The 26,750-nt window shown below is 40.3% G+C and overlaps 1 protein-coding gene across 1 annotated transcript in view; it reads right to left on the bottom strand.

Annotated features, from left to right (window-relative positions):
• The window catches only part of PARL (presenilin associated rhomboid like), a 60,882-nt gene extending 42,021 nt beyond the window's left edge, over positions 1-18,861 (bottom strand). The window contains exons 1-4 of the mRNA XM_059922051.1: positions 18,711-18,861; positions 10,200-10,395; positions 9,590-9,730; positions 7,240-7,288 (exon numbers count right to left, since the gene is read on the bottom strand). Coding sequence (XP_059778034.1) covers positions 7,240-7,288; positions 9,590-9,730; positions 10,200-10,395; positions 18,711-18,835 — 511 coding nt within the window. The 5' untranslated portion in view covers positions 18,836-18,861. The remainder of the gene's footprint in view (positions 1-7,239; positions 7,289-9,589; positions 9,731-10,199; positions 10,396-18,710) is intronic.
• Positions 18,862-26,750: the final 7,889 nt, after the last annotated feature.

Here is a 26,750-nt window from a genome sequence, read left to right on the forward strand (position 1 = left end):
ACTGAATCACTTTGCTGTATAGCAGAAATTAACATAACATTGTAAATCAACTATGCTTCAATTTTTTAAAAAAATTGAAAAAAGAATGCAATATTATTCAGCCTTAAAAAAGAATGAAATTCTGATATGTGCTAAAATGTGGATGAACCTGGAAAACAGTATGCTAAACAAAAGAAGCCAGACACAAAAACATATTTTATAATTCCACTTACATGAAGTGTAGGCAAACTCACAGAAACAGAAAGTAGAATGGTGGTTACCAAAGGCTAAGGGGTAGGGGAAATGGGAAGTTGTTGTTTAATGGGTACAGAGTTTGTTTGGAATGCCTAAAAGTTCTAGAAATGGACAGTGATGACGGTTGCACAACACTGTGAATGTACTTAATGCCACTGAATTGCACACTTTATGGTATGGCTAAAATGATAGATTTTATGTTATGTATATTTTACCACAATAAAAAAATACCAAAAAAATTGTAGTTGATGATATATTAGAAAAAGACAAGCAATAAATAACAAATGGAATCCTCATACACTGCCTAAGGGAATATAAAATGGTGCAGCCACTTTAGAAAACAATTTGGCATTCTTCAGAAGGAAAACAGGGAAAAGTGGATATTCACACTCAAAAGAATAAACTTGGACTCTTACCTTACACCTTACACAAAAATTAACTAAAAATTGATTAGAGGCCTAAAGACCAAAAACTTTAAAACTCCTAGAAGAAAACAGGGGAAAAGCCTCATAACATTGGATTTGGCAATGATTTCTTGGCTATGACACCAAAAGAGCAAAAATAGACAAATGGGACATCAAACCTAAAAGCTTTTGTGCAAAGGACACAATCAACAGAGTGAAAGGCAACCTACAGAATAAGAGAACATATTTGTAAGTCATCTATCTGATAAAGGGTTAATATCTAGAACATATAAAGAATTCCTACAACTCAACAACAAAATTCAACCTGATTAAAGCGAGCAAAGAACTTGAACATTTATCCAAAGATTATATTCAAATGGCCAACCAACATATGAAAAGATGAGCAACACAGCTAATTAGAGAAATGCAAATCAAAATCACAATGTGTCACCTCACACCCATAAGGATGGCACCTTTTTTTAAAAAACCATAAACAGAAAATATCAAGTGCTGGCAAGGATGCAAAGAAATCAGAACCGTTGTAGGAATGTAAAATGGTGCAAACACTATGGGAAACAGTATGGCGCTTCCTCAAATAATTAAAAATAGAACTACCATATAGTTCAGCAATCCTACTTCTGGGTATATATCCAAAAGAATTGAAAGCAGGGACACAAAGAGATTTGCACGCCCATGTTCCTAGCAGCACTACTAACAATAGCCAAGAGGTGGAAGCAACCCAAATGGCCATCGAAGAGTGAAAGGATAAACAAAATGTGGTGTATACACACAAAGGAATTAATTATTCAGCCTTAAAAAAGGACGGAAATCTTGTCACATGTTACAACATGGATGACCCTTGAGGACATTATGTTAAGTGAAATAAGCCAGTCAAAAAAGACAAGTACTGTATGATTCCACTTATATGAGGTATCTAAAGTAGTGAAATTTATAGAAACAAAAAGTGGCATGATAGTTACCAGGAGCTGGGGAAGGGGAAAAAAGGGAAATTGTTGTATAATGGGTATAGAGTTTCAGTTTTACAAGACGAAAAGAGTTCTGGAGGTGTTTCATAACAATGTGAATATACTTAACTCTACTAAACTATACAGTTAAAAACGGTTTAAATGGTGCATTTTATGTGTTTTCTACCACAGTTTTTAAAAAGTTAAACAGAGTACCATATGACCCAACAATTCCACTTCTAGGTATATTAGCAAGAGAAATGAAAACGTATGTCCACACAAAACATATATATGAAAATTCATAGCAGCATTATCATAATATTAAGCCAAAAAGTAGAAACAAATGTCCACCAACAGATGAATGAATAAAATGTGATGTATCCGTATGATGGAATATTATCTAGCCATAAAAAGAAATATATATTGACACGTGTCACTATGGATGAACTCTGAAAACATTACACTAAGTGAAAGAAGCAGCCACAAAAGGCCTCATATTTCTGTGATTCCATTTTTATGAAGTGTCCAGAACAGGCAAATCCACAGAGAAAGAAAGTGGGTGTCTAGGGCTGAGGGGAGGAGGGGAATAGGGAGTGACTGCTAATGGCTATGGGGTTTCTTTCTGGGTAATGAAAATGTTCTGGGAGTAGGTGATAGTGATAGTAGCACAACCTTGTAAATATAATAAAAACCACTGAATTGTATAGTTAACCCTTGAACAACGTGAGTTTGAACTGCACAAGTCCACCTTACGAAGATTTTTTTTTTTAAAGTAAGTACTATGGTACTACATGAGCCATGGTTGGTTGAATCCACGGATGCATAACAGTGGACAGAGTGCTGACTATAAAGTTATACACAGATATTCAACTGTGTGGAGGGTCAGCACCCCTAACCTCTGCATTGTTCAAGGGTCAACTGTGCTTTTAAATGATGAATTTTAGGACAGGTGAATTATACCTTGATTTAAAAAAAAAAAAAAAGATACACTGATTTGGGAAGCACTACTGGGGGTTCAGTAACTTCAGTCTATTTTCCTCCTCCAAGGAAGGGGGTACAACCTCTTTCTCTCTTTTCCTAAAAAAGAAAAAAAAAAGACTATCCCAGTTGGAGTCTAATAGCTAAGTACAGCATCCCTTCTGTTTCTGAGGTGGGCCAGCTCACCCCTCCACAGCTCCTCTATCTGAATGAACCTGGCCAGTGCAGACAGTGACAAGCACACACACCCACAGCAGCCAAACAACTGAGTCCAAGCGGTCCTCAGGGTCCCTGGGAGCCAGGACTACAAGCACTGGGATCATTCTGTCGGCCTCACACAGTGGCTGTAATTTCTCCTCCTGGGGAGTATCCACAAAACAAGTTAAGGACTGATTCCACAGCTTCCTGAAATCGAGAGGAAATCCAAAGAGACTATCCATCTTCCATCCTCCTATGAAAGCAAGACTAAAGACAACCTAAATATTCATGAATAGAAGACTTGTTACAACAGTATTCATTTGCATGGACTACTGCAATGCCATTAAAAAGAATGATCCTGGGGTGCTGGTAATTTCCATTTCTTCATCTGCGTGCTAGTTATGTGGATGTGCTCAGTTTGTGAAAATTAGTTGTACATCTGACATGTGCATGTTCTTCTATGTATATTATACGTCAATAAAATATTTTTAAAAGCATACAATAGACCTACTTGTATCGATATGGAATGTCCTTTAAAATACTAAGTGAAAAAAATAAAGGTGTAGAGGAGTAGAGGAGGTGTGGAGGTGTAGAGGAGTATGCATCACATGCTACCGTTTGTATTTAAACCATAGTTAGATACAGATATAAATGTCTATATATAAACAGGTGCTTTGGAAGAACACACAAGCAGCTAAAAAGGCAATGGTTATGGGGGTGGAACTGGATGTCTACAGTGAGAGAGATTTATTTTTTTATCTTATATATTCTCTATTTTAATGTTACCATGCACATTTATTCATTTTACAATGACAAACTATAAACCGAGTAGCCGAAAACGTCCCTCTTTCTTCACTGAATGCCAGCCTGCTGCCTTGGGACAATTTGCTGCAATTTGGTCTATGAATCAGCACTCAGATACCTCAGATGGGGGAAGGCAGTGCGGTTTATCAGAAAGGTAATTAGTGGTGGTTTGCTATAGCAGAAAGTGAATGGATGTAATAAAACGCATATTATTTGAACTAAGGAGTTTGTTTCCCATCTCCAGCCTTTCTAGCTGTGTGATCTCAGACAAGTTATTTAACCTCTCTGAGCCTCACTTACCCCATATGAACAATGAGGATACCAGTAACAGGGCTCTTAAGGACTTCCCTGGTGGCACAGTGGTTAAGAATCCACCTGCCAATGCAGGGAACATGGCCCTGGTCCGGGAAGATCCCACATGCCACAGAGCAACTAAGTCCATGCGCCACAACTACTGAACCTGCGCTCTAGAGCCCGCGAGCCACAACTACTCAGCCCGCGTGCTGCAACTACTGAAGCCCACATCCTAGAGCCCATGCTCCACAGCAAAGAGAAGCCACTGCAACGAGAAGCCCATGCACCGCAATGAAGAGTGGCCCCCGCTCGCCACAACTAGAGAAAGCCCACGCGCAGCAACAAAGACCCAACACAGCCAAAAATAAATAAATAAATAAATTTATTTTTTAAAAAGATTAATAATAAGGATTAACAATAATATGTGTGTCTGTAAAGTACCTAACATAGTACTTGAAGCCTAGCTGGCACTCAAGCATTAGTTTGGTTATCCTTTCCCCAGAAATAACTAAAACTATGACGAGTGCCTCATAGGCATCTCTAAAAGCTAGAAATGTAGGGGAAATACTCGCCTTGGGGGTTGCCTGGGACCTCTACTACAGGCTTAAAAGCCTTGCAGAGCAAGGCAATACAGGAGACTAGCTGAAATATAAAAGTACCAGGGACAAGCCTAATTTCAATGAATGCTACTTGATGCTCCCCCTTCATCCTACAAACACCAAGTGAACTTATAACAACTTTTTCAGAGCAATGTGAAGTTTGGGGAGATATGTCTGTGTAACAATTAAGACAAAAAAAAAATCCCTAAACCAGATAAGAAAAAAAAAAAAAAAGATTAAGGGATTAAGACCAGTTCTCTGGTAGATCTTGACTAAGTGATTTCCAGGGACAGACTGAGCTAGAAGAGTCAAAAACTAGGGACTCCAAAACTGCTATCAGCTCTAAGGAAGGGAGGTTTTTCACCTCACCACTGGATTCCACCTTAAAGATAAAGTAAATTACAGGTATCTCTTATGATTTGAACTGTTCTTATCCAAACCTAGGACTCAAAAGAGATATGGATAAATTTGAGATATCCCTTGTTACACCTCAAGCTCAGGCAACAAGTGCATTTGGATAAAACATTTTGCTGTCTGAACTTGCTATAACCAAAATCTTGCCATCCAAATCCATGAGCACATTAGGTTCAGACAGCAAGGAATTCTTACATGAAATGTTTGCTGTAAAACTGCGAAATCTTTAACCTGCTACAGCTTTCAAGCTTCCAGTGTCTAGGTGTGAATACTACAGAGCAAAGAAGCACACTAGTCTCACAGAGCTTTGAAACTTTCTAGGTCAGTGGCCTAAGGACTTGTCAAGTTCTTTCAAAATACAAAAAGAAAAACACTCAGAGAACAGCTACAATCCAAGGAAAATATGGCACAGAATGAATCTGTCACCCCATCCTCAATAAAAGCCAGGAGCTGAGCCAACCTCACTTAGAATCAGCCTAAAGGAAGCAATCGAGGGGCTAAGCAAGGTCAGTGGAATGAACTGCCACCTCTGAAAAGAGACAAGATATAACTAAAGCACAAGTTTATTAACCATTGAAATTTTAGTATATAGCTAACTGATTATAAAGCACCACCAACAAGTGTTGTGAGGCTAGATTCACTGGTACCAGAATAATTATTTCCTGAAGGAGGAGTCTGAGATGACACTGAACAGATCAAAGAGCATTTCCTCAGCCTTTAAAAGTCACTTAGCTAACCTGACAATAAGTATTTGAGGTCTTTAGCATGACCATTCACATTTATGTGGTTCGAAGTACTTTATACTCAAGCTGCTAGTTACACTGCAACGTCATCTAAGGGAAAGAATTTTGATTTTTAATTATCTCCAAATACCAACTTCTTTGAATAAACCATTTCCTGGCATGAAAAAGGGTTTAAATTCTGGTCCCAGGTTTCCTCAAATGTTAAATAACAAAATCTTCACAATCTTCAAAGAACACTAGGTATCAACTAATTGTGAGATACTTTGAAAATATCAAAAGAAATCAAAACTTTGCTACCCTAAGGAAAGGCTATTAATTTTCAGAAAACAAGCAAACAAACCAAAAATCCCAATTAATTCCAATGGAAACATGTGTTATTACAGAGCTATTTTTGAAGTTATCATATTTATTAAGACCTCACTGACTAATCAATTATACAGTATGGCAATATACTTCGAAAAATCTCTATCTTTTGATTCAAGATCTCATCGACACTCATTCACTCAATAGATTTTAATTAAATGCCTTTATTGTGTGCCAGGTATGTGCTAGGAGCTGTAGCAAAATGAAAAATCTCATCATTGTCCTCAAAGATGATACATGTACAATTATATAAGGCAGGTTGTGTTATAAGTGATTAAAAAGTGCAATGAGTTCAGAAAAAAAGCACTTCCTGCAGGAAGCAATGTCTAAACCATAAGCTTGAAGACAGGATCAGGTTCCACCAAGGAGACAGAAAAATTAAACCTTCCAGACATAGTCTGAATGAAGAAACATAAGCATCTTTTCTCCACTTAAGTAGGTATAGAAAATTAAGAGTACCATTAAGTCTAACCATGTTTAAGGAAAAGCAGTATTTTGCTGTTTCTCTAGGAAGATTTTTTTCCCTGTCTACACAATTGTTAAAGAATTTACAAATCCATTTCCCCAAATTTCTCAAAATAACTAAGTCCATAATATATTGCACAAGTGTTACCTTGAAGAGCCAGATCTGTCTCCCATAAAAATTTACAAAAAACAAATTATCATGGTGATATACATGTTATGCTTACATTTAAAGAGGATTTTATAAACAGCATGGTGTAGAAAAGAGAAAACCGGCTTTAGGATGAGACAGACCTGGGTTTTGAAACTCAGCTCTTACTTACTAGCAGTGTGACCTTCGAAAAGTTCCTTCTCTGAAAGCCAGTTTCCTTATCTGTAAAAAGGGAGATAACTACCCTGTAAGCAACCCTGTGAGGTACAGAGAGAATATGTATAAAGCATGCTGCATAAAGAAGGTACTTAATCAATGTCCCCTTTAGTTACTTTAATGGGAAAGTAATAATTACTCATAACCTATTTCACAAGCTAGGATTTTACAACAAAGATAGATCATTTGATCAATATCATACTAGATCAAAATTAGAAAATAACTGACCCAGAGCCTCATGTATACATTTATGCCACACTACTTTCAAACCATTACATTAGCCTGAAGGTACAGAAACTCTGTCTTTTAAACCACTGATGAGCATGGTACAAAAGCCATTGACTATGACATACTGTACCTTTTGGTTTGATTTCTCTTCCCTTGAATGGCTAAAACGTGTAAGCTAACACAAACCTGTCACAGTCCGCTGGCCATCACTTAGGTTATTCCACCACTTGTTAATCTAAAACAGAAGAAAAATTGCATATCACCATATGGTAAATAATTTCAGGCTACGTAAATGAAAAGCAAGAAAGAAAATGCTTTGTGCATAAATGAAAGAGTCCTCATCTATAAAAATCTCTACTAAACAACAGACATAACAAATATGTGGTAGAGTGGAAAACACAGGTGTTTTATAGTCAGACAGCCTGCATTCTCTACACAAAGACACTGATAAGCTCTGTGACCTCAAATTACTTCTAAACTTCAGTTTCCTGATACATAAAATGGAGACAGTAACAGATATCTAGCAGTACCGCTGTGAGGAATATCAATAACATAAAGTACCTAGCACACTATCAAGTGACTGTTCACCAAGACCCAAGAATATTTTCTACTAAAATTGCCTTTTTTTTTTTTAAAGGTATAATACTAGATTGAGGTTTAGAAAAAGACAGAATCCTAATCTTTTAGGGACACACCCTGACATTTTTATAGATGATATATGCCTAGAATTTGCTTTATAGTAATCAGTGGCAGGGAGGGAAGGGAAAGAAGGGGAACTAGATGAAACAAAGTTGGCTATGTGTGAATAATTGTTGACATTGGATGATAGGGGTTCATTATACTATTCTCTTCACTCTTTTTACTTTACCTTTGAAATTTTCCATGATTAAAGTTTTTTAATTAAAAAAAAAACTATGTTCTAACTATGAAACTGAAAAAGGCTTTGTATACTAATACAGAAAGAAACCCAAGGTAAAGAAAAAAAGTTACAGATCAACATGTATTTGATTCATGCACAACAATGATTCCATTTTTGTAATTCAGTTGACCCTTGAACAGCAGGGGTTTGAACTGCACTGGACTTATATGCAGATTTTTTTCAAAAAATATGTACTACAATATACTACACCATTCACAGTTGGTGGAATCCACAGATGTGGGACTGCTGTTACAGAGGCCCAACTATAAAGTTACAGGCATATTTGCCACTGCGTGGAGGGTCAGCGCCCCAACCCCTGAGTTGTTCAAGGTCAACAACAATTAAATGTGTGTGAACTCTCAGACCTTACTCACTGCGTATGTAGTAGTGGGGCACGGGTTCCCAGGACTTTCACTTCCCATGTTATATTTATGTGTTATTTCAATTTTATTCAACGTGGATTTTACATTTTATCTCTTATCATTTAACTACTTTAAACAAATCCATCTTTGGATGAAGATTATGTATATTGCATGTGTCATTTTCACCATTCCAAGGAACAATTTGGGTAGCAAAACTTTATAGTGCAGAAGCCTGTAGCTTTCAAGGGATCCAGGACTGTGGAATAGGTTAGTGTTACTATCTTCTCAAACATATTGTACTGAATAAAAACCACTGCTCATTATTGCAGGTTTTACCTGCAAATATTACATCCATTGTTCTTCTGACATAAAGCTTCTCTAGAACTGGTAGGGCTCATGCTTCTTGTGTCTATGGGGAAACAAGGAGGAATGAATCCTTCTCCCTACTTAGAGGAACCTTCAACTATCATTAGGAAAAAGAAAACCCAAGGCTGCTCTCTCACTGGCCAGGAATAAGAAGTTCCTAGGAAGGAGAAAACTGAAGAGGATATCAACACTCTCTCCAAATTGGAAGAGCAGTGTGTCATAAAAAAATACGGAGATGCCTGAAAAATAAATGGACCTGGATCCACAAATTAGCCTATGGTCTCTCCTCAATAAGTACTGGCAAATGAAATAAAATATATGCTTTATCTAAAAGGCAACATTTTAAGAAAATCAGTTAGGTGGAAGGAAGGCCATCAACTTGCATATGAAATAATGAAAAGTTCTAAAAGCTCTATATTTTTACCCTTTTCTTGAATCTTGATCCCCTGAGCACAGTTAGAAAAAACATCAACAGTGGTTATTTATCAGAGATATATAAACATCATGTCACTGAGAAGCTTTTTAAAACCCACACAGTATCTCTACCTCTCAAGCATAAAACTCCCTGTGATTCTAATATGTACTCTAAAACAGTGGCCCTTAGTAGAGCTGGAAGAGGCTCCAAAACATTAATTTTTAACAACTATCTGTGGTGATTCTTGATATGTGGGTAGAGGGACAAACTTCTTGGAACGCTGTTAAGTACAACGTTGCCAGACATACGAAACATTAATACTTACTACAATGAAATGACTCTAAAGAAGAATATTAACTGCAATGACTTCACATCTACTGATCTAATGTTGCCATTAACTAAAAACACTTCATAAATAACCAGACTTCAAAAACTGATCGACTAGAACAAAAAAAAGGCCATGTTTATCTTTACCTCCTTTCTGAAGTCTCCTTCCTTCTGTGGTCTTATGCTATCCAACCAATCAGCTTTTATACCATCAAAATAACTCTGGACCCTGGATTTCAGTGATTCATACTGCCAAATGGCAGCTGATCCAAATGCACAGCCTGTAAACTATATAAAACAAATATATTACAAAAAAATATTTTTTTTAATAGATCTACACATAGTTCCAAGGATGATATTTCATTTTCATTGCTTTTTATAAACATAAGGAACATCTGGCACACTGAAACTTACTAGGTGAAAAGAACACTTAATTGTTTCCCATTTTATTAACGTTACAGTACCCTGGGGCCTGTTTACAGTCAGAACTTTCCCAATAAAATTCAAAATATCAACTCAGTATCACTTGCATTGTTATACCAAATAAGAGACCCATGAGTTTCTTCTCCAGGGCTTACATAAATGAGCCATACTCTAACAGCAATTATTAAATTCATGTTCTATTGTAATCATGACCCCAGATCCTTTTGATCCCACTCCGCTTGTCTTTAAGGAGCCCAAATAGGACAAGTAGTATTGATACTTTAACACTACACCTGCAGCAAGGGAGGTAACTCCTAGTGACGTGAGCTCTTACCCCAACAGTAAAAAACAAAGGCTTTACAAGAGTCCTTATAGGATAGGGAGAAGGATAAAAGGCTGTTTCTTCTACAGGAGGAATCAAAGCACTTCTCTTGTATGTTTCACTACTTGTTCCTGTGTCTGATCTTCGAGGTTCAACCCTCCTGGGTGCTTTTCTGAATCCACATTTTTGCTGAATAAAAAAGTTAAACCTATAGGGGAAAATAACAGATTAGAAACAGAGCTGCATGGATGCGGGTTCGATCCTTGATTGGGGAACTAAGATCCCACATGCCTCGGGGCAACTAAGCCCATGCGCCACAACTACTGAGATCACGCACCTCAATGAGAGCCTGCGTGCCGCCAACTACAGAGTCCTCATGCTCTGGAGCCCGCGCAACACAACTATAGAGCCCACGCGCCCTGGGGCCCGCGCACCACAACTAGAGAGAGAAAACCCTCACACCGCAACTAGTAAGAAGCCCAAGCGCAGCAACACAGACCAAGTGTGGTAATGAAAGATCCTGCGTGCCTCAACGAAGATCCCGTGTGCTGCAACTAAGGCCCGATGCAGCCAAAAAAAATAAGGAAAATAAATAGGAAGGAAGGAAGGAAGGGAGGAAGAAACAGAGCTGCATCTTGCAAGCATCAACCTCTACGAGCCTCCCCAACTGACGTGCATCATCACCATTTCAGTTTATTCTCACTACGCAGCCCCAAAGCCGCCAAGACTCCTACTCCCAGGTAGGATTCAGTCAAAACAATGAACTGTGCCCTTCAGGAAAAGGAGAGACATAAACTATAGCAGCTTTACAGGGCATCTGTTTGGGCCGTTACTGTGTATCAATCAACAAAATAATTTGTATCCATCCCCCACACAGTCTGCAATCCTGTAAAAAGCTGGAGAACTACAAGTTGTGGTTTGAATTAGCACAGAAGAGCTTTATTTTTTTTTGAAGTTTGGCCAAACATTTAAATCAAATGATGATTTTCCTTTTATAAGTACTAACCATTACAAATTGGCGGATTTTCCCCACCTTGTCCCCTATTTACTTCACTACCAGTTTGGGGGACAATGAACTAGACATTCTATAAAGGGTTTTCTTGTTTGAGTCCTTACAGGTTGACCTCCTCAAAACATCTGACACTACTGATCACACCTGTCAGTGCCTGTAAGGTTGCACTCCCTGCTCTTCAAACTTGCTTTCCTAACGGCTTCCCCCTTTCTCCTATCCCGTAAAGACAGATATGCTTAAAGGCTCTAATAGTTCCTCTACACGTTCTCCATTCAAACTGAACCCATATAAATTTGTGAAGCATTTTTTGCTTTTGTAAAATGGTAATTTCCCCCAGGTAGACCATGTAGAGGCCCCTTCCTGTTTGTTCTCATTGTACTCTAATCATACTATATCCTTCTAGACTCATAAAACTCCTGTCTGCCAGTCAGACAGGTCTTCTCACCTTTGTAACCTGGGCCTTGAAACACTTTGGTTGAATAAAAGAAAAAGTTCATTTCTGTGGCCTGGATGACTTCTAAGCAGTAAATGATTCAAATATATGTCTCTAATCCCAGCCTCAATTTTCTTGTCTTGTATTTCCAACTATATATTGAATAATTCTACTTGGATATGCTCCCCATTGCTTTAAAACCAATATATTCAGAAGGGAATTCATCCCCCTCTACAAGCTCCATTTTCTGACTTCTTTATTCTTTCAGTAGGCCCACAGTTATCTTAATCACTAAGATTAAAAATCTAGAAGTAGGGGGCTTCCCTGGTGGCGCAGTGGTTGAGAATCTGCCTGCCAGTGCAGGGGACACGGGTTCGAGCCCTGGTCTGGGAAGATCCCACATGCCACGGAGCAACTGGGCCTGTGAGCCACAACTACTGAGCCTGCGCGTCTGGAGCCTGTGCTCCGCAACAAGAGAGGCCGCGATAGTGAGTGGCCCCCGCTCGCTGCAACTAGAGAAAGCCCTCGCACAGAAATGAAGACCCAACACAGCCAAAAATAAATAAATTAATTAATTTTTTAAAAAAATCTAGAAGTCATTATGGCGTTCTCTCTCCTTAATTCTTACCATCTAATTTAAAACCAAATTCTGTCAAATATTTTTTTCACTCCTAATCTAGTCCCGTACCCCATGCCTAAACTACAGCAACAGCTGACTTAAGTTCAAACATTTTAACATGTTTCATGTTCTTCTTTCCTCATATCACTCTTCCACAAACATTCAACACCTCCTCAAATGCCCTCAGAGGGCCAACATTCTCTCCCTAATTCCCACACAATCCCTTAGTTCATCCCTTTTGGCCTGGAATACTCCACCATTTCCTAACAGATCTCACTGCTTCTAATACTGCCCTACTCCAATTCATCCTCCACATTTTATTAAGCACAAATATATTATCATTCCCCTGCTTTAAATCCCACAGTAAATTTTTCATCACCCCACCAAACTCAGCAATGCTACTCCTTTGTTGCGGTACTTACTTCCCTTTAACTTTTTTGTGCCCTTCAAAATTCAGTTCATTTATTTCCTCCTCCAGGAAGCCTTCCTAAACTCTCGCAGGCTGGGTGTCTCCTTTGTACTCCTAGAGTCCTAAAGCATCCTGTACGTACTCTTATACTTGTCTCATTTATTGCCTGTACCATAACTAGATTATCACTTCTGTATTCATTTTATCTCCACCACCAAGGCCAGTTCCTAATAAAGAAAGGGTCAATAATTATGTTAGAAGAAAGAAGGGGTCAAGAATGATTATTGGTTTCATTCTGAATAACTGAAAGGAAGGTGGTACTATTCACTAAGACAAGGAAAATCAGAGGCACCAAAATAGGAAACTGGAAAATGAGAGACGAATAATTCCATCTTGGGCACTGTTTAAAATGCTTGCAATCACAGCAGCTCAGTTCTAACAGGTAAAAACTGGAACTTAAATTTCCATCAACAGGGGAAAGGATAACCTGTGTTATATTCATACAATGGAATAATACAGTGGTCCCTCAGTATCCATGGGAGGCTGGGTCTAGGACCCCCTGCGGATACCAAATTCAGGATGCTGAAATCCCTTATATAAAATGGCATAATACAGTGACATTCCCCATCCACAGTTGGTTGAATCCACGGATGAGGAACCTGAAGATATAGAGGGCCAACTGTACTACTCAGTGAAAAACTACTGATCACACATCACGGATGAATCTCAAAAACACTGCTGAGTAAAAGAAGTCAAACACAAAAGAGCACATAATGTGTGTGATTCCATTAATGCATATCAAGCTGAAGAACAGGCAAAAATAATTCGTGGTGATCAAAATCAATAGTGGTGGACTTCCCTGGTGGCACAGTGGTTAAGAATCCACCTGCCAATGCAGGGGACATGGGTTCAAGCCCTGGTCCAGGAAGATTCCATATGCTGCGGAGCAACTAGGCCCGTGCGCCCCAACTACTGAGCCCATGTTCTAGAGCCCGTGAGCCACAACTACTGAGCCCTCGTCCACAACTACTGAAGCCCGTGCACCCAGAGCCCGTGCTCTGCAACAAGAGAAGCCACCACAATGAGAAGCCCGTGCACCACAACGAAGAGTAGCCCCTGCTCGCCATAACTAGAGAAAGCCCACGCGCAGCAACGAAGACCCAACGTAGCCAAAAATAAATAAATTAATTAATTTTTAAAAAAATCAATAGTGGTTGCCTAAAGTGGGACTTGACTGGAAAGGGGCAAGAGGGAACTTGATGGAATGATGGGTAGTATCTTTATTTTTAGGTGATGGTTGCACAGGTGTATACATTTGTCAGAACTAATGGGCTGTATGCTTAATACTTATATGTTTTACTACATGTAAATTATATTGCAATGAAGTATTTTTAGCATTGGTAGAACACCCAGGTGATGTCTAGTAGGCATTTGGAAACATGAAACTCAGAAAAATGGTATAGCTACTATTACTATTACTCGCCTAAAATGCTCTGTCTTCAACACTGAGTCCACGCCACAGTTCAACTTCTCAAACATCACATGGTGAGGATGGGTGATGATGATAAAGTAATTCACCTTAAAACTTCTAATAATTTAGAATTTGTACTCACAAATAAGTGCTACTTCTTTCAACAAAATCTATTTTGGAAAGCAGTGCACTTAGTCAAACAATGCCAATGTTGCTCTGAATGGCTCTGAACTTCAGAACCTGTTCCCTTCCCAGTCTTATGAATATCCTTTAGCAAGTAACTGTTGAATGGCTAATTGCAAATCTATTTCTAGTTCTTGTTCTGTTGCCTGCTTTTTCTGCAGAGGCTAGGAAAGATAAATATCTTCACTTTTCCAGTCTCTCCTATGGCTAGGGATGGCCATATTACAGAGTTCTGACAAAATGAGACTTAATTGTTTAGAAACCTTTTGAAAAGGTTTTGCTTATCTGATAAAAATGGAGGTATCACTAATGTCACATCCCTCCTACTGCCTTTTGCCTTGAAAAAGGACGCAATTTTCTAGAGACGGGGCAGTCATCTTGAATGTCAAGAGAAAGGCCAAGGGCTTCAGAAACTAACCTTAACATTTTTTGAGCCACTGAGCAAAGACAATAGCCACCTATCATGCTAAATACTCCTCTCGTTTCTTTAAGCAACACTTAACTTACAGCCAAATGCATTCTTAACTGATAACAGCTTTAAAAGTGGCAGATGTTAATCCTTTGCAATTGGATTTGATTTTTATTAAATATTCCAAAGTAATTTAGAGCTAGGTCTAGTAAATAAATTACAAGTAACACCACTTTGGGCCAAAAACCCCAAAGATGTGACATACAGTAATAGGAATACGTTTCCTTTAACTGTTTCCCTGTAAATGGTTACAAATTGTAACCCAGGGCCTCCCTGGTGGCAGCAGTGGTTAAGAATCCATCTGCCAATGCAGGGGGACACGGGTTTGAGCCCTGGTCCGGGAAGATCCCACATGCCACGGAGCAACTAAGCCCGTGCGCCACAACTACTGAGCCTGCGCTCTAGAGCCCGCAAGCCACAACTACTGAGCCCGCGAGCCACAACTAGTGAAGCCCATGCGCCTAGAGCCCGTGCTCCGCAACAAGAGAAGCCACCGCAGTGAGAAGCCCGCGCACCGCCATGAAGCAGACCCCGCTCGCCGCAACTAGAGAAAGCCTGCGCACAGCAACGAAGACCCAATGCAGTCAAAAATAAATAAATAAAATAAATAAGTTAAAAAAAAAAATTGTAACCCAATGTTGTTGGTTTCTGGTATTCTTTTTTTTTTTTTTTGGCCACGTCTCGTTGCTTACAAGATCTCAGCTCCCCAACCAGGATTGAACCTGGGTCATGGCAGTGAGAACCTGGAATCCTAACCAGTAGGCCACATTTTTTTCTTTTTAGACCAAGAAATATGAAGGATGAGATTTCTTTATAACTCCAACAGCTTAATACTCCAGGACATGTACTCAATCAGTTCTTCTACAGCTCCTCAACTCATTTACAATTCTGAAGCACAATGCTTGAAAAGGAATACAAATACACCAGGTTGGGAATCTGGATTTGACACAAAGCCAGACCTTTTGCCTAGAATAATATTTACCTTGAGAATCTCAACAGAAGTTAAGTGTGGAACTGAGGACACTAAGAACAAATTGGCCCCAGATGCAGTTCAGATGCAAAATACATGTTAGGAGTACATATACTGGGAATTAGAGTTAGACATACAGAACTTGTTGGATAGAATTAAGTACTTTGACTTGGCTCACTGAACACCTATTCCTTTTACCTATGGTACATTCACATGCTGCAGGGACTGGAAAGCTAAAAACTATTTCCCAGGTATCCTTTTGGTTAGGATTCGAGATGTGATCAGGGCCTGCTAATCAGATACATCAGCACAACACATGAAATCAGAACTGAGTTAAGTGAGAAGGCAGCACATGAGGCATCAATTCTGCTAGTGAAAATAATGGTGGAGACAGCATAGTTCTTACTTTGGTTAGCAGATCCTGATCTGGTAGCAGCTTCCCCAGCTGTCTCATTTATTATTGCTTAAAAGAGTTGTTTTAAAAAAAAAGAATATCTGACAGTGATATTCTGTCAGATATATATTCTATATATCTGTTGCCTTAGTGGTGAGTGAGATAACACAGTCTAGTGAATTGTTTTCAACAGTGTGAGGATAAAGACAATGCCACTTAGATATCGTGCAAGTCAGCACTAATGTCTGTCACTATAGATTTGTGTGAATAGACTGAGTAGAAATGGCCTAATGTGCAAATGGAGACAAGACGTGTCCAAGCACACACACAATAGACTCATCCCACTTAAAAGAAAATAGTTGTATTTAGGGGAAGGGGCATAAACTCTTGCATGCCACAATTATTTTCTTAAAACTCATCTTGAGTTAATACATGGTGAATTAAACAGGGAAAATAATTGAATATACCTGATTTACTAATTTGTCAGGTATTTAACCTAAATATATCTTAAGATTGTTATCCCAATCTAAAAGATTTAAGCTCCGTGTAAGTGCTACAATCAACTATTTTCTTCTCTTAGCTAGTTCTATACAACTGACAAATTATGCAGGCTTCTTTCAGGCCTAAACTATTTTTCAACAGTGCTGCCAACAGTTTGATCATGGTAAAGTTTCTGAAAACCCTAAGTGAAATATTCTCCTTTTTCTGTAAAGAGCCAGACAATAAACATTTTAGTCTTCGTGAAGAACAACTTAAATCTCTGCGGCATATTGTTTCGTTTTGTGACCCTTTAAAAACATAGAAACCATTCTTGGCTGGTGGGCTGCCTTGGGCTTGCTACTGTTTGCAGAAATTTTGAGGAATATCACCACCTGCGGCTCTTGTAAGAAGAAAAAAAATGCAAATTCTCAGCCACACTTCAGGCCCATTACATCAAAATCACAAGGACTGAGCCCAGACCTCTGCTTTTTAACTGTATCCATGACTTCATTCCTCCACATACTAATTTTAGAACCACTAGAAGTGAAAGCAGACCTAATAAAGTTATATACAAGGAAACTCATGCTGCTTTCTAGAGGCAAGTAGACATATATTCTACTATATTTCAGGCTTACCTACAATCTCTTGTAATGCACATTTTTCAGTGTCACCACAAAAAATGTCAATTTCAAACTTTGCATATAAATGAAAAACTCTAAAAAACTGTGATGCTAATCTTCAACAGCACATGATTTTTTTTCAAATGGCCTCATTAACCAAGTTGTTAGTTCTTTTCCTTTCCCTTCCTAACACATATCTTGAATATTTAACACCTGTTGCTTCCTAATAACTGTATTCACTTTTCCTCTCCCTCAAACCATGCAATTTCGACTGGGATTTGGAGTAAAGTGGAAATGGAATCAGGACCACTGAAATCAACCACCACCTCCACCTGACCTCATTCTCCATGTCCTCAGGAGTTTAAGATTAGTGCCTGAGGCCCCATGTTCCAGTGTATCATGAAGTTAAGGTACAATATAAGCCAGTTTTCCACAAATCTCTGATCCTACACACATGCAGTGCTTGTTTAGAACTGCAGGTTCTTTACTCCCCGCCACCCCCTCCCCCCCAGCACCGGGCAAGATGACAGGAAGGACTGGGCTAGGGCCTGGGAAATGCAGTCTACAAACACTCCAGGTGATTTTAAAATTAAGGATGGCTCCACCATATTGAAGCCTCAATTATTTACCACTGGCTAATCCCCATACTGGTAAACACTTAATGTTCCTTGCTACTATCAGTCAGGTGGATTCCAGGCACACATCTAACCAAGTCAGAAACTGGCAGAGCTGAAATTCTGTTAAAGAACAGGAAGAAATTTCAGAGCCAAATACACATCAGAATCTTAGTTCAGGGATTTCTCTCTTCTCTCAAATTTAGAGCTGAATTACTCTAATGCAAAAGCAGCAAATACTGATAGACCGTACTCTTCACACAACTTCTACTCGGGAAAAACTGACTTTTCTTTCCAAGTCATCTAGAAACCAAATACTCCACTTCCCAATTTCTTTAACAGAAAAGCCTCTCCTACAACTCTGCAAGAGGCAAAGTGATGCCCTCCTCTGACTCCGTCTTCCCTTATAGAGTTCTCTAAACGATAAAGAAGGTAATTTGTAGTAAAACAAAGGTTTTATAAAGACTGACAGAATAAAATCTCAGCCCTGCCATTCTACCAGCTGTGTTAATTCTTTACTTGCTCGCGTGGTGATTATGAGGCGTGGTGCGCAATCAGCCCTCACAGACTACTTCTTCCCGACACGTCCCTCCGGATAGGAAAGGGGCCACCGCGGGCTCACGGAGAGCTGGGCCGGGGCTGGTCACTGTGCACCCGGGCAGGGTGGCGCGGCGAGAAGCAAAGATTGGACGGAGGCGAGGGGTAAAAGGGAAGGGAGAGAGGAGGGGCTGGTGAGAAGAGAGGGTGAGCCGGGGGGAGCATAAGAGACCCGCACGGCCTCCGCCCCTGAGGATGCGCTGCCGGAGCCGAGAGCACGAGAGGCGAGAAGCCCCGAGAGGCCACCATTACCTGCGCCCGAGCAGCCGCGGCTGGACCAGGGCCGCAGTGAGCTCCTCGCAGCTGCGGCCGCCCGCCGGCGGAGCCCACGCCTGACCACAACCCCAGCCTCTCTGCGCCAAGCCTCGCCACGCCATCTTCCCAACCTCTGCCCCACCATGGCCCGACTTACCAACCCCTGCCCGGAACCACTTCCGGGGCGAAAGGAAGAACCATAGAGTGCCGAGGGGCAGCCTAGCGCGCCCCCGTGCGGCTGATTCCCAGGCCGGACCAACCGGAGGGAGAGGGACCCGCCGGCCGGCAGCAGTCGGGCCGGCAGCAGTTCTCCCAGCAGCGCCCAGCCTGGACCTGGGAGGGGCGTGCGAAAGCGGCCAGGCCTCCATCCTACTGACCCAAAGGAAAAAGAGGGGGGGAAACGAATTTACTGAATGATGCCATGTACCTTTACCTAAGTTAGTGTTTAATCCTCGCAAAACGCTTAAGATAGATGTTATTACTGCTTTTTTTTTTTTTTTTTTACCGTGGTTCTGAGGCCCAGAGAGAAGTGAGTGGAGGAACCAATATTACAACCCAGGTTTTCTTAAATTACTACTCTTTTTTCTCCCCACCATTTCACGTTATGATACACTGAAGAGGATGTGCCTTTAACAAAAAGTACAAGCGTGACGTGAAAATCTAGATTCTAGATAAAATTCAAACTTCATGATCAGCCCTTGCCTACCCGTCAGCTTTATTTCCTGCCACTCCATCCCTCCCTCTGACCCTAGCTGCAGTCATACTGAAACATACGCAGTTTCTGAAAGGCACTACTTTTCCAGTCCCTACTTCTCCCGAGTTCATATACCATCCTCACTGCCTGAAACACCTTTTCCCTTCTCTGCCTGCTAACCAATTTGTCCTCCAGACCAACTTGAATCGTCACCTCCTCTAGGAAGCTGTAGGAAAAAGTTTTCCTCCAACCTCTTAGGGTCCCTGTCCAGGTCTGAAAGGTAGTGACAAAGACATTAACAGGAGAAAAGCACACAAAGTTTATTGATTTTTTACATGTACATGGGAGTCTTTGCAAGAGAATGAAGACCAGAAGAAGTGACCAGGGCAGGAAGTTTTTATACCTTTTCTACAAAGAAACAATTTGTGAAGAATTGACAAGACAATGGGGCTTGGACTAGGAGTAGTCCAACTAGGGCTAGGTAGTCCTTATCTTCCTTAAGTAGGAAGATGAGAGTTAGGTTAACAAAGCTTGTTTGCAGATTACACCAGTGTCTCTTGTTGAACAATAATAATATTAATAATTAGTATTCATAATAATATCGCAGCTGCAAAGAGCAAAGACCCTTTATTTAGGGTCTCAAGAACTGCAATTCAAAGACACAGATTAGGGTAAAACCAAAAGAGTGTTCCGGGGAAGAGAAGGAATCAGGGGCTTATAAAGGCAAAAGCCACAAGGTTGTTCAAGAATTAGAGGGTTCCCTGGTGGCCTAGCGTTTAGGATTCTGGGCTTTTACTGCCGTGGCCCGGGTTCAATCCCTGGTCAGGGAACTGAGATCCCACAAGCCACACGGCCAAAAAAAAGAATTATGATGGACTCTCAGGCAATCCCTTAGGGCAATTTTCCTTAAGGGATAGGCTCTCACCAGTTATTCTAGGGTAAGGGTCAAATAAGTAGGTAGGCTGTCATGAGTTAATTTTAGGGTAAGTCGAATAATTATCTTGAGTTTCTGGAACACTGGATAGATATTCTGGATGCCGGTGTTAAGACAGTAAGTGGTCAAAAGGCCAGATTCCATCCAGGCTGAGATGTGCATAAGTCACACTTCCTCAGTGATCTCCCAGCTGTATTTTAGAGGGCTCTCTTAGCAACACCGACTCCATTTTGAGTTTACTTTTACACTGGTCTCTAGTCTTTGGGCTGATAAAAGTCTGTCTCCATGAAAGGAAACATTTATTTCCTGCCTTTAGAAAGAAAAGGGGGAGCTTTTTCTGCATTTACTGCTTCTTGATTGCCTTCAGCTCAAAATAACTTTTATGTCAAAGAGTCATACTTGGGGGTGACATTTTGGTTTCCTTTAAGGCTTTCCTCTTAGACCTTCACGCTGATTTAGATGACCTTCATCTGTGTTTTAATACTGCTTTATGCATATCAGTATGATAACACCACATTCATTCCATAAATACTTATTAAACACCTACAGTATGCCCAGCAATGTACTAGATCTGGGATATATTTTAGAAGACACTATCTCTGACCTCACAGAGATCCTACTCTACAGGGGAAGAAGGGACCAAGTAAATAAACAGGCAATTACAATACATCGGAAGAAGTGCTATGGTCAGAGAAGCAGAAGGCTCTCTGGGGGTTTAGAGGAGGGGGAAATAATGCAGTCAAGGGTTAAGGAACGGGAGGCAGGGGAGAAGGCTTCCCAGAGAAACTGATGGTAGTTACCAGGAGAAGAGAAGGGCTGAAATGTTCTAGGTAGAGAAAGTAGCATTTGTGATGTCTTCCAGGGCATGACTTCTTTGAGAAACTAAAATAAATTAACTTTGGCTTTGTCATAGGTGTCAACTATGAGATTTGATTTTACCCTATTTGCAAGCTAATTAGTTTGGATGCTGGCAGAAAACAGGAGACTCCTGGGTCAGAAGGAAAAGACTTTATTACCCACAGCACAACAAGCATCATGTGCATCGTGTTTGCAGGGGCTCCCCTTGTTCTCCAAGCCCTACAGTAGCAATGCCATGGGCCAGATGGATGCTGAACATGCAGTGGTTTTGCATCTCAACTGAAGAACACTGAGCTTGGGGTATCTACCATTTTAATAGCATTTAAAAAGAAACAACAAGGGCAAAATGGAGTCACCTGTGCTAAGCCCCACATCAGCAAAACAAGACTTAATACGTAACCTAATTGCATTTTCAGCCTCTCCCAGGAATGCGACCTTTAACCAGTCAATCTGGAATTACCTGGTCAGCACTAGTCAGGTAATCTGCCTGATAGACCCACAGCTTCCCCCAAATGAAGGTGACCTTGCCTGAAACAATCCACTCTTTTGCTAGAAGCTTTCTTTTTCCTCCCCCTTCTGCCTATAATAAGTTTCCATTTCGGACGGGTCCTGAGAGCTCCTTTCTAACTGCTAAGATGGGATACTGTCCAATTCATGAATCATTAAATAAAGATCTAATTGAGGTCTTCAAATTTACTCAGTTGAACAAAAGTGGTAAGCAAGCAAACAACCTTGAGATAAAGGCATTTTCTTCCAGAGCAAAGGGGCATATTTGCTTATAGCCTTGCATCTTAGTCTACTTGGGCTGCCATAAGAAAATACAATAGTCTGGGTGGGTTAAACAACAGAAATTTCTCTCACACAGTTCTGGAGGCTGGAAATCTGAGATCAAGGCACTAGCATGGTCAAGTTCTGGTGAGAGTTCTCTTCCTGGTTGCAGATGGCTGACTTACTGCTTTGTCTTCACATGGCAGAGAGACACAGCAAGCTCCCTGGTGTCTCTTCTTTTAAGGGCACTAATTCCATCATGGAGGCCCTACCTTATGACCTCATCTACACCTAATTATCTCCCAAAGTCCCCATCTCCAAATACCATCACACTGGGGATTAGAGCCTCAACATACGAATTTTAGGGGGGTCACAATTCAGTCCATAACACCTTGGAAGATAGAGATTAGTACCACTTGACAGAGCAAGGGCATGCTTACTGCCCATTATAGAAGTTTCCAGTTCCCTAAACTCAGCATTCCTCTCCTATAATGCAACCCCCTCAGTGTGCAGGTGTCATTTAGCCTTCATTGCATTGTCCCTTGGGAATTGGAACCCAGGGAATCAACACAAAAATGTTGATATTCTGGCTAATGCTATTGTTCTAATAAGTTGTACTTCGTCTTTGACCCAAGATTCTGTGTTTTCTACCAGCATCCATAAAACTGTGTCAGGCTAACTTGTTCAGAGCCCTCACAGTTCTTGATAGGGATATGTGAATTTGTCATTTCCTAGGGAGAGCTTCTCCAGCTGCTAACAAGAATTTGGGTGTGGTCATACAGTTGATGGCTGAAGAGGAAGGAAGCTGGAAGTCACTAAAGATGAGAAAGCCTAGAAACTGAGAGTCCTGGATGTTGACTGGGCTACTCACATTAACTTGGTGTCACCAGGATGACAGCAGGACTTGGAGAGGAATCCTGAGACTTCAGTGAAAGAGAAGCAGTGACCAGAAGATTAATAGTGCTGAAGAACAGCTAGAAATAGAGGACAGAGTGTCAACAGAGGATAAATACAAGCTCCAGGTGATCTGTGGACAAGTGATCTGAAAGAATCATTAGGGCATGAGGAGGATGTGGTCCACCTCCAGAACCCAAGGATTCTGAAGTGGGGATGTGCTGGATGTTCTCTTCTTGCCCCTCCAGATCACTCCTGTATCCTGCTCCAGGCCCCTCAAGACTAACCTTTATTGACCAGATCAATGGGCTCCCCTGCCCTCTGGCTTTCGGCTGGACTCAGCCAATTGCAGGCACCAACAGGAGATTGGACCATGGGAGGAGAAAGGCACTTACTCCATCCACTCTCTTCCTCCTTGATCCACACGGGTTGATATCTGTGCTCTGTTATTAAGCTCTCCTCATTGCTTTGAGTGAGGCTGCTATTTCTGGTGAGAACCTGAACTGACAGAGGAAGAACAAGCAGCCTCCACTCAAAGTCTGCGGCAGAAGCACGGTCCTCAGGGGACAGCCAGGAGTCAGGATGAGTGGAAAGGATCTATGGAGGTGTGCTGACTATAATCCAGGGACAGGAGTATTAATTATTATTTGCCATTTATTGTGCACTTAGTATGTACCAGGTACTGTGATGGGTATTTTGCATGCATTGTCATATTTAATTTAATCTTAATATCAACCAAAAGAGTTAGCATTATTAGCTCCACTTTGCAGGTGAGAAAACTGAGGCTATTGATAATCTGACACTGACTCATTTCTATGAATTCAGATAACTTCTACCTTGTCATTTTGATGATTAAATGACTTTGTATGTGTCAGGTGGCCAGGTGCACATTGTTGAAACTCAACATATAGTAGCAAGACAGCAGAAGCAAGAAGAACTACAATCCTGCAGCCTGTGGAACAAAAACCACATTCACAGAAATATAGACAAGAGGAAAAGGCAAAGGGCTATGTACCAGATGAAGGAACAAGATAAAAGCCCAGAAAAACAACTAAATGAAGTGGAGATAGGCAACCTTCCAGAAAAAGAATTCAGAATAATGATAGTGAAGATGATACAGGACATTGGAAAATGAATGGAGGCAAAGATCGAGAAGATGCAAGAAATGTTTAACAAAGATCTAGAAGAATTAAAGAACAAACACGTAGAAGAATTAAAGAACAAACAAACAGAGATGAACAATACAATAACTGAAATGAAAAATACACTAGAAGGATTCAATAGCAGAATAACTGAGGCAGAACGGATTAGTGACCTGGAAGACAGAATGGTGGAATTCACTGCCATGGAACAGAATAAAGAAAAAAGAATGAAAAGAAATGAAGACAGCCTAACAGACCTCTGGGACAACATTAAACGCAACAACATTCGCATTATAGGGGTCCCAGAAGGAGAAGAGAGAGAGAAAGGACCAGAGAAAATATTTGAAGAGATTATAGTTGAAAACTTCCCTAACATGGGAAAGGAAATAGCCACCCAAGTCCAGGAAGCACAGAGAGTCCCAGGCAGAATAAACCCAAGGAGAAACACACCAAGACACATAGTAATCAAAGTGGCAAAAATTAAACACAAAGAAAAATTATTGAAAGCAACAAGGGAAAAATGACAAATAACATACAAGGGAACTCCCATAAGGTTAACAGCTGATTTCTCAGCAGAAACTCTACAAGCCAGAAGGGAGTGGCATGATATATTTAAAGTGATGAAAGGGAAGAACCTACAACCAAGATTACTCTACCTGGCAAGCAGCTCATTCAGATTCAACGGAGAAATCAAAAGCTTTACAGACAAGCAAAAGCTAAGAGAATTCACCACCACCAAACCAGCTCTACAACAAATGCTAAAGGAAAGTCTCTAAGTGGGAAACACAAGAGAAGAAAAGGAACTACAAAAACAAACCCACAACAATTAAGAAAATGGTGAAAGGAACATACATATTGATAATTACCTTAAACGTGAATGGATTAAATGCTCCAACCAAAAGACGCAGGCTCACTGAATGGATACAAAAACAGGACCCATATATATGCTGTCTATAAGAGACCCACTTCAGACCTAGGGATACATACAGACTGAAAGTGAGGGGATGGAAAAAGATATTACATGCAAATGGAAATCAAAAGAAAGCTGGAGTAGCAACACTTATATCAGATAAAATAGACTTTAAAATAAAGAATGTTACAAGAGACAAGGAAGGACACTACATAATGATCAAGGGATCAATCCAAGAAGAAGATATAACAATTATAAATATTTATGCACCCAACATAGGAGCACCTCAATACATAAGGCAACTGCTAACAGCTATAAAAGAGGAAGTCGACAGTAACACAATAATAGTGGGGGACTTTAACACCTCACTTACACCAATGGACAGATCATCCAAGCAGAAAATTAATAAGGAAACACAAGCTTTAAATGATGCAATAGACCAGATAGATTTAATTGATATTTATAGGACATTCCATCCAAAAACAGCAGATTACACTTTCTTCTCAAGTGCGCACAGAACATTCTCCAGGATAGATCACATCTTGGGTCACAAATCAAGCCTCAGTAAATTTAAGAAAATTGAAATCATATCAAGCATCTTTTCTGACCATAACGCTATGAGATTAGAAATAAATTACAGAGGAAAAAATGTAAAAAACACAAACACATGGAGGCTAAACAATACATTACTAAATAACCAAGAGATCACTGAAGAAATCAAAGAGGAAATCAAAAAATACCTAGAGACAAATTACAACAAAAACACGACGATCCAAAACCTATGGGATGCAGCAAAAGCAGTTCTAAGAGGGACGTTTATAGCAATACAAGACTACATCAAGAAACAAGAAAAATCTCAAATAAACAATCTAACCTTACACCTAAAGGAATTAGAGAAAGAAGAATAAGCAAAACGAAAAGTTAGCAGAAGGAAAGAAATCATACAGATCAGAGCAGAAATAAATGAAATAGAAACAAAGAAAACAATAGCAAAGATCAATAAAACTAAAAACTGGTTCTTTGAGAAGATAAACAAAACTGGGAAACCATTAGCCAGACTCATCAAGAAAAAGAGAGAGAGGACTCAAATCAATAAAATTAGAAGTGAAAAAGGAGAAGTTACAACAGACACCGCAGAAATACAAAGCATCCTAAGAGACTACTACAACCAACTCTATGCCAATAAAATGGACAACCTGGAAGAAATGGACAAATTCTTAGAAAGGTATAACTTTCCAAGACTGAACCAGGAGGAAATAGAAAATATGAACAGACCAATCACAAGTAATGAAATTGAAACTGTGATTAGGTCTTCCAACAAACAAAAGTCCAGGACCAGATGGCTTCACAGGTGAGTTCTATCAAACATTTAGAGAAGAGCTAACACCCATCTTCTCAAACTCTTCCAAAAAACCACAAAGGAAGGAACACTCTCAAACTCATTCTATGAGGCCACCATCACCCTGATACCAAAACCAGATAAAGATACTACAAAAAAAAAAGAGGACTTCCCTGGTGGCGCAGTGGTTAGGAATCTGCCTGCCAATGCAGGGGACACGGGTTCAAGCCCTGGTCTGGGAAGATCCCACATGCCGTGGAGCGACTAAGCCCGTGAGCCACAACTACTGAGCCTGCGCGTCTGGAGCCTGTGCTCCGCAATGGGAGAGGCCGCGACAGTGAGAGGCCCGCGCACCGCGATGAAGAGTGGCCTCCGCTTGCCACAACTAGAGAAAGCCCTCCCACAGAAAACGAAGACCCAACACAGCCATAAATAAATAAATTTATATTAAAAAAAAATTACAGACCAATATCACTGATGAATATAGATGCAAAAATC

This window comes from Balaenoptera ricei, chromosome 4, assembly GCF_028023285.1.
Source record: "Balaenoptera ricei isolate mBalRic1 chromosome 4, mBalRic1.hap2, whole genome shotgun sequence".
Lineage (NCBI taxonomy): Eukaryota > Metazoa > Chordata > Mammalia > Artiodactyla > Balaenopteridae > Balaenoptera > Balaenoptera ricei.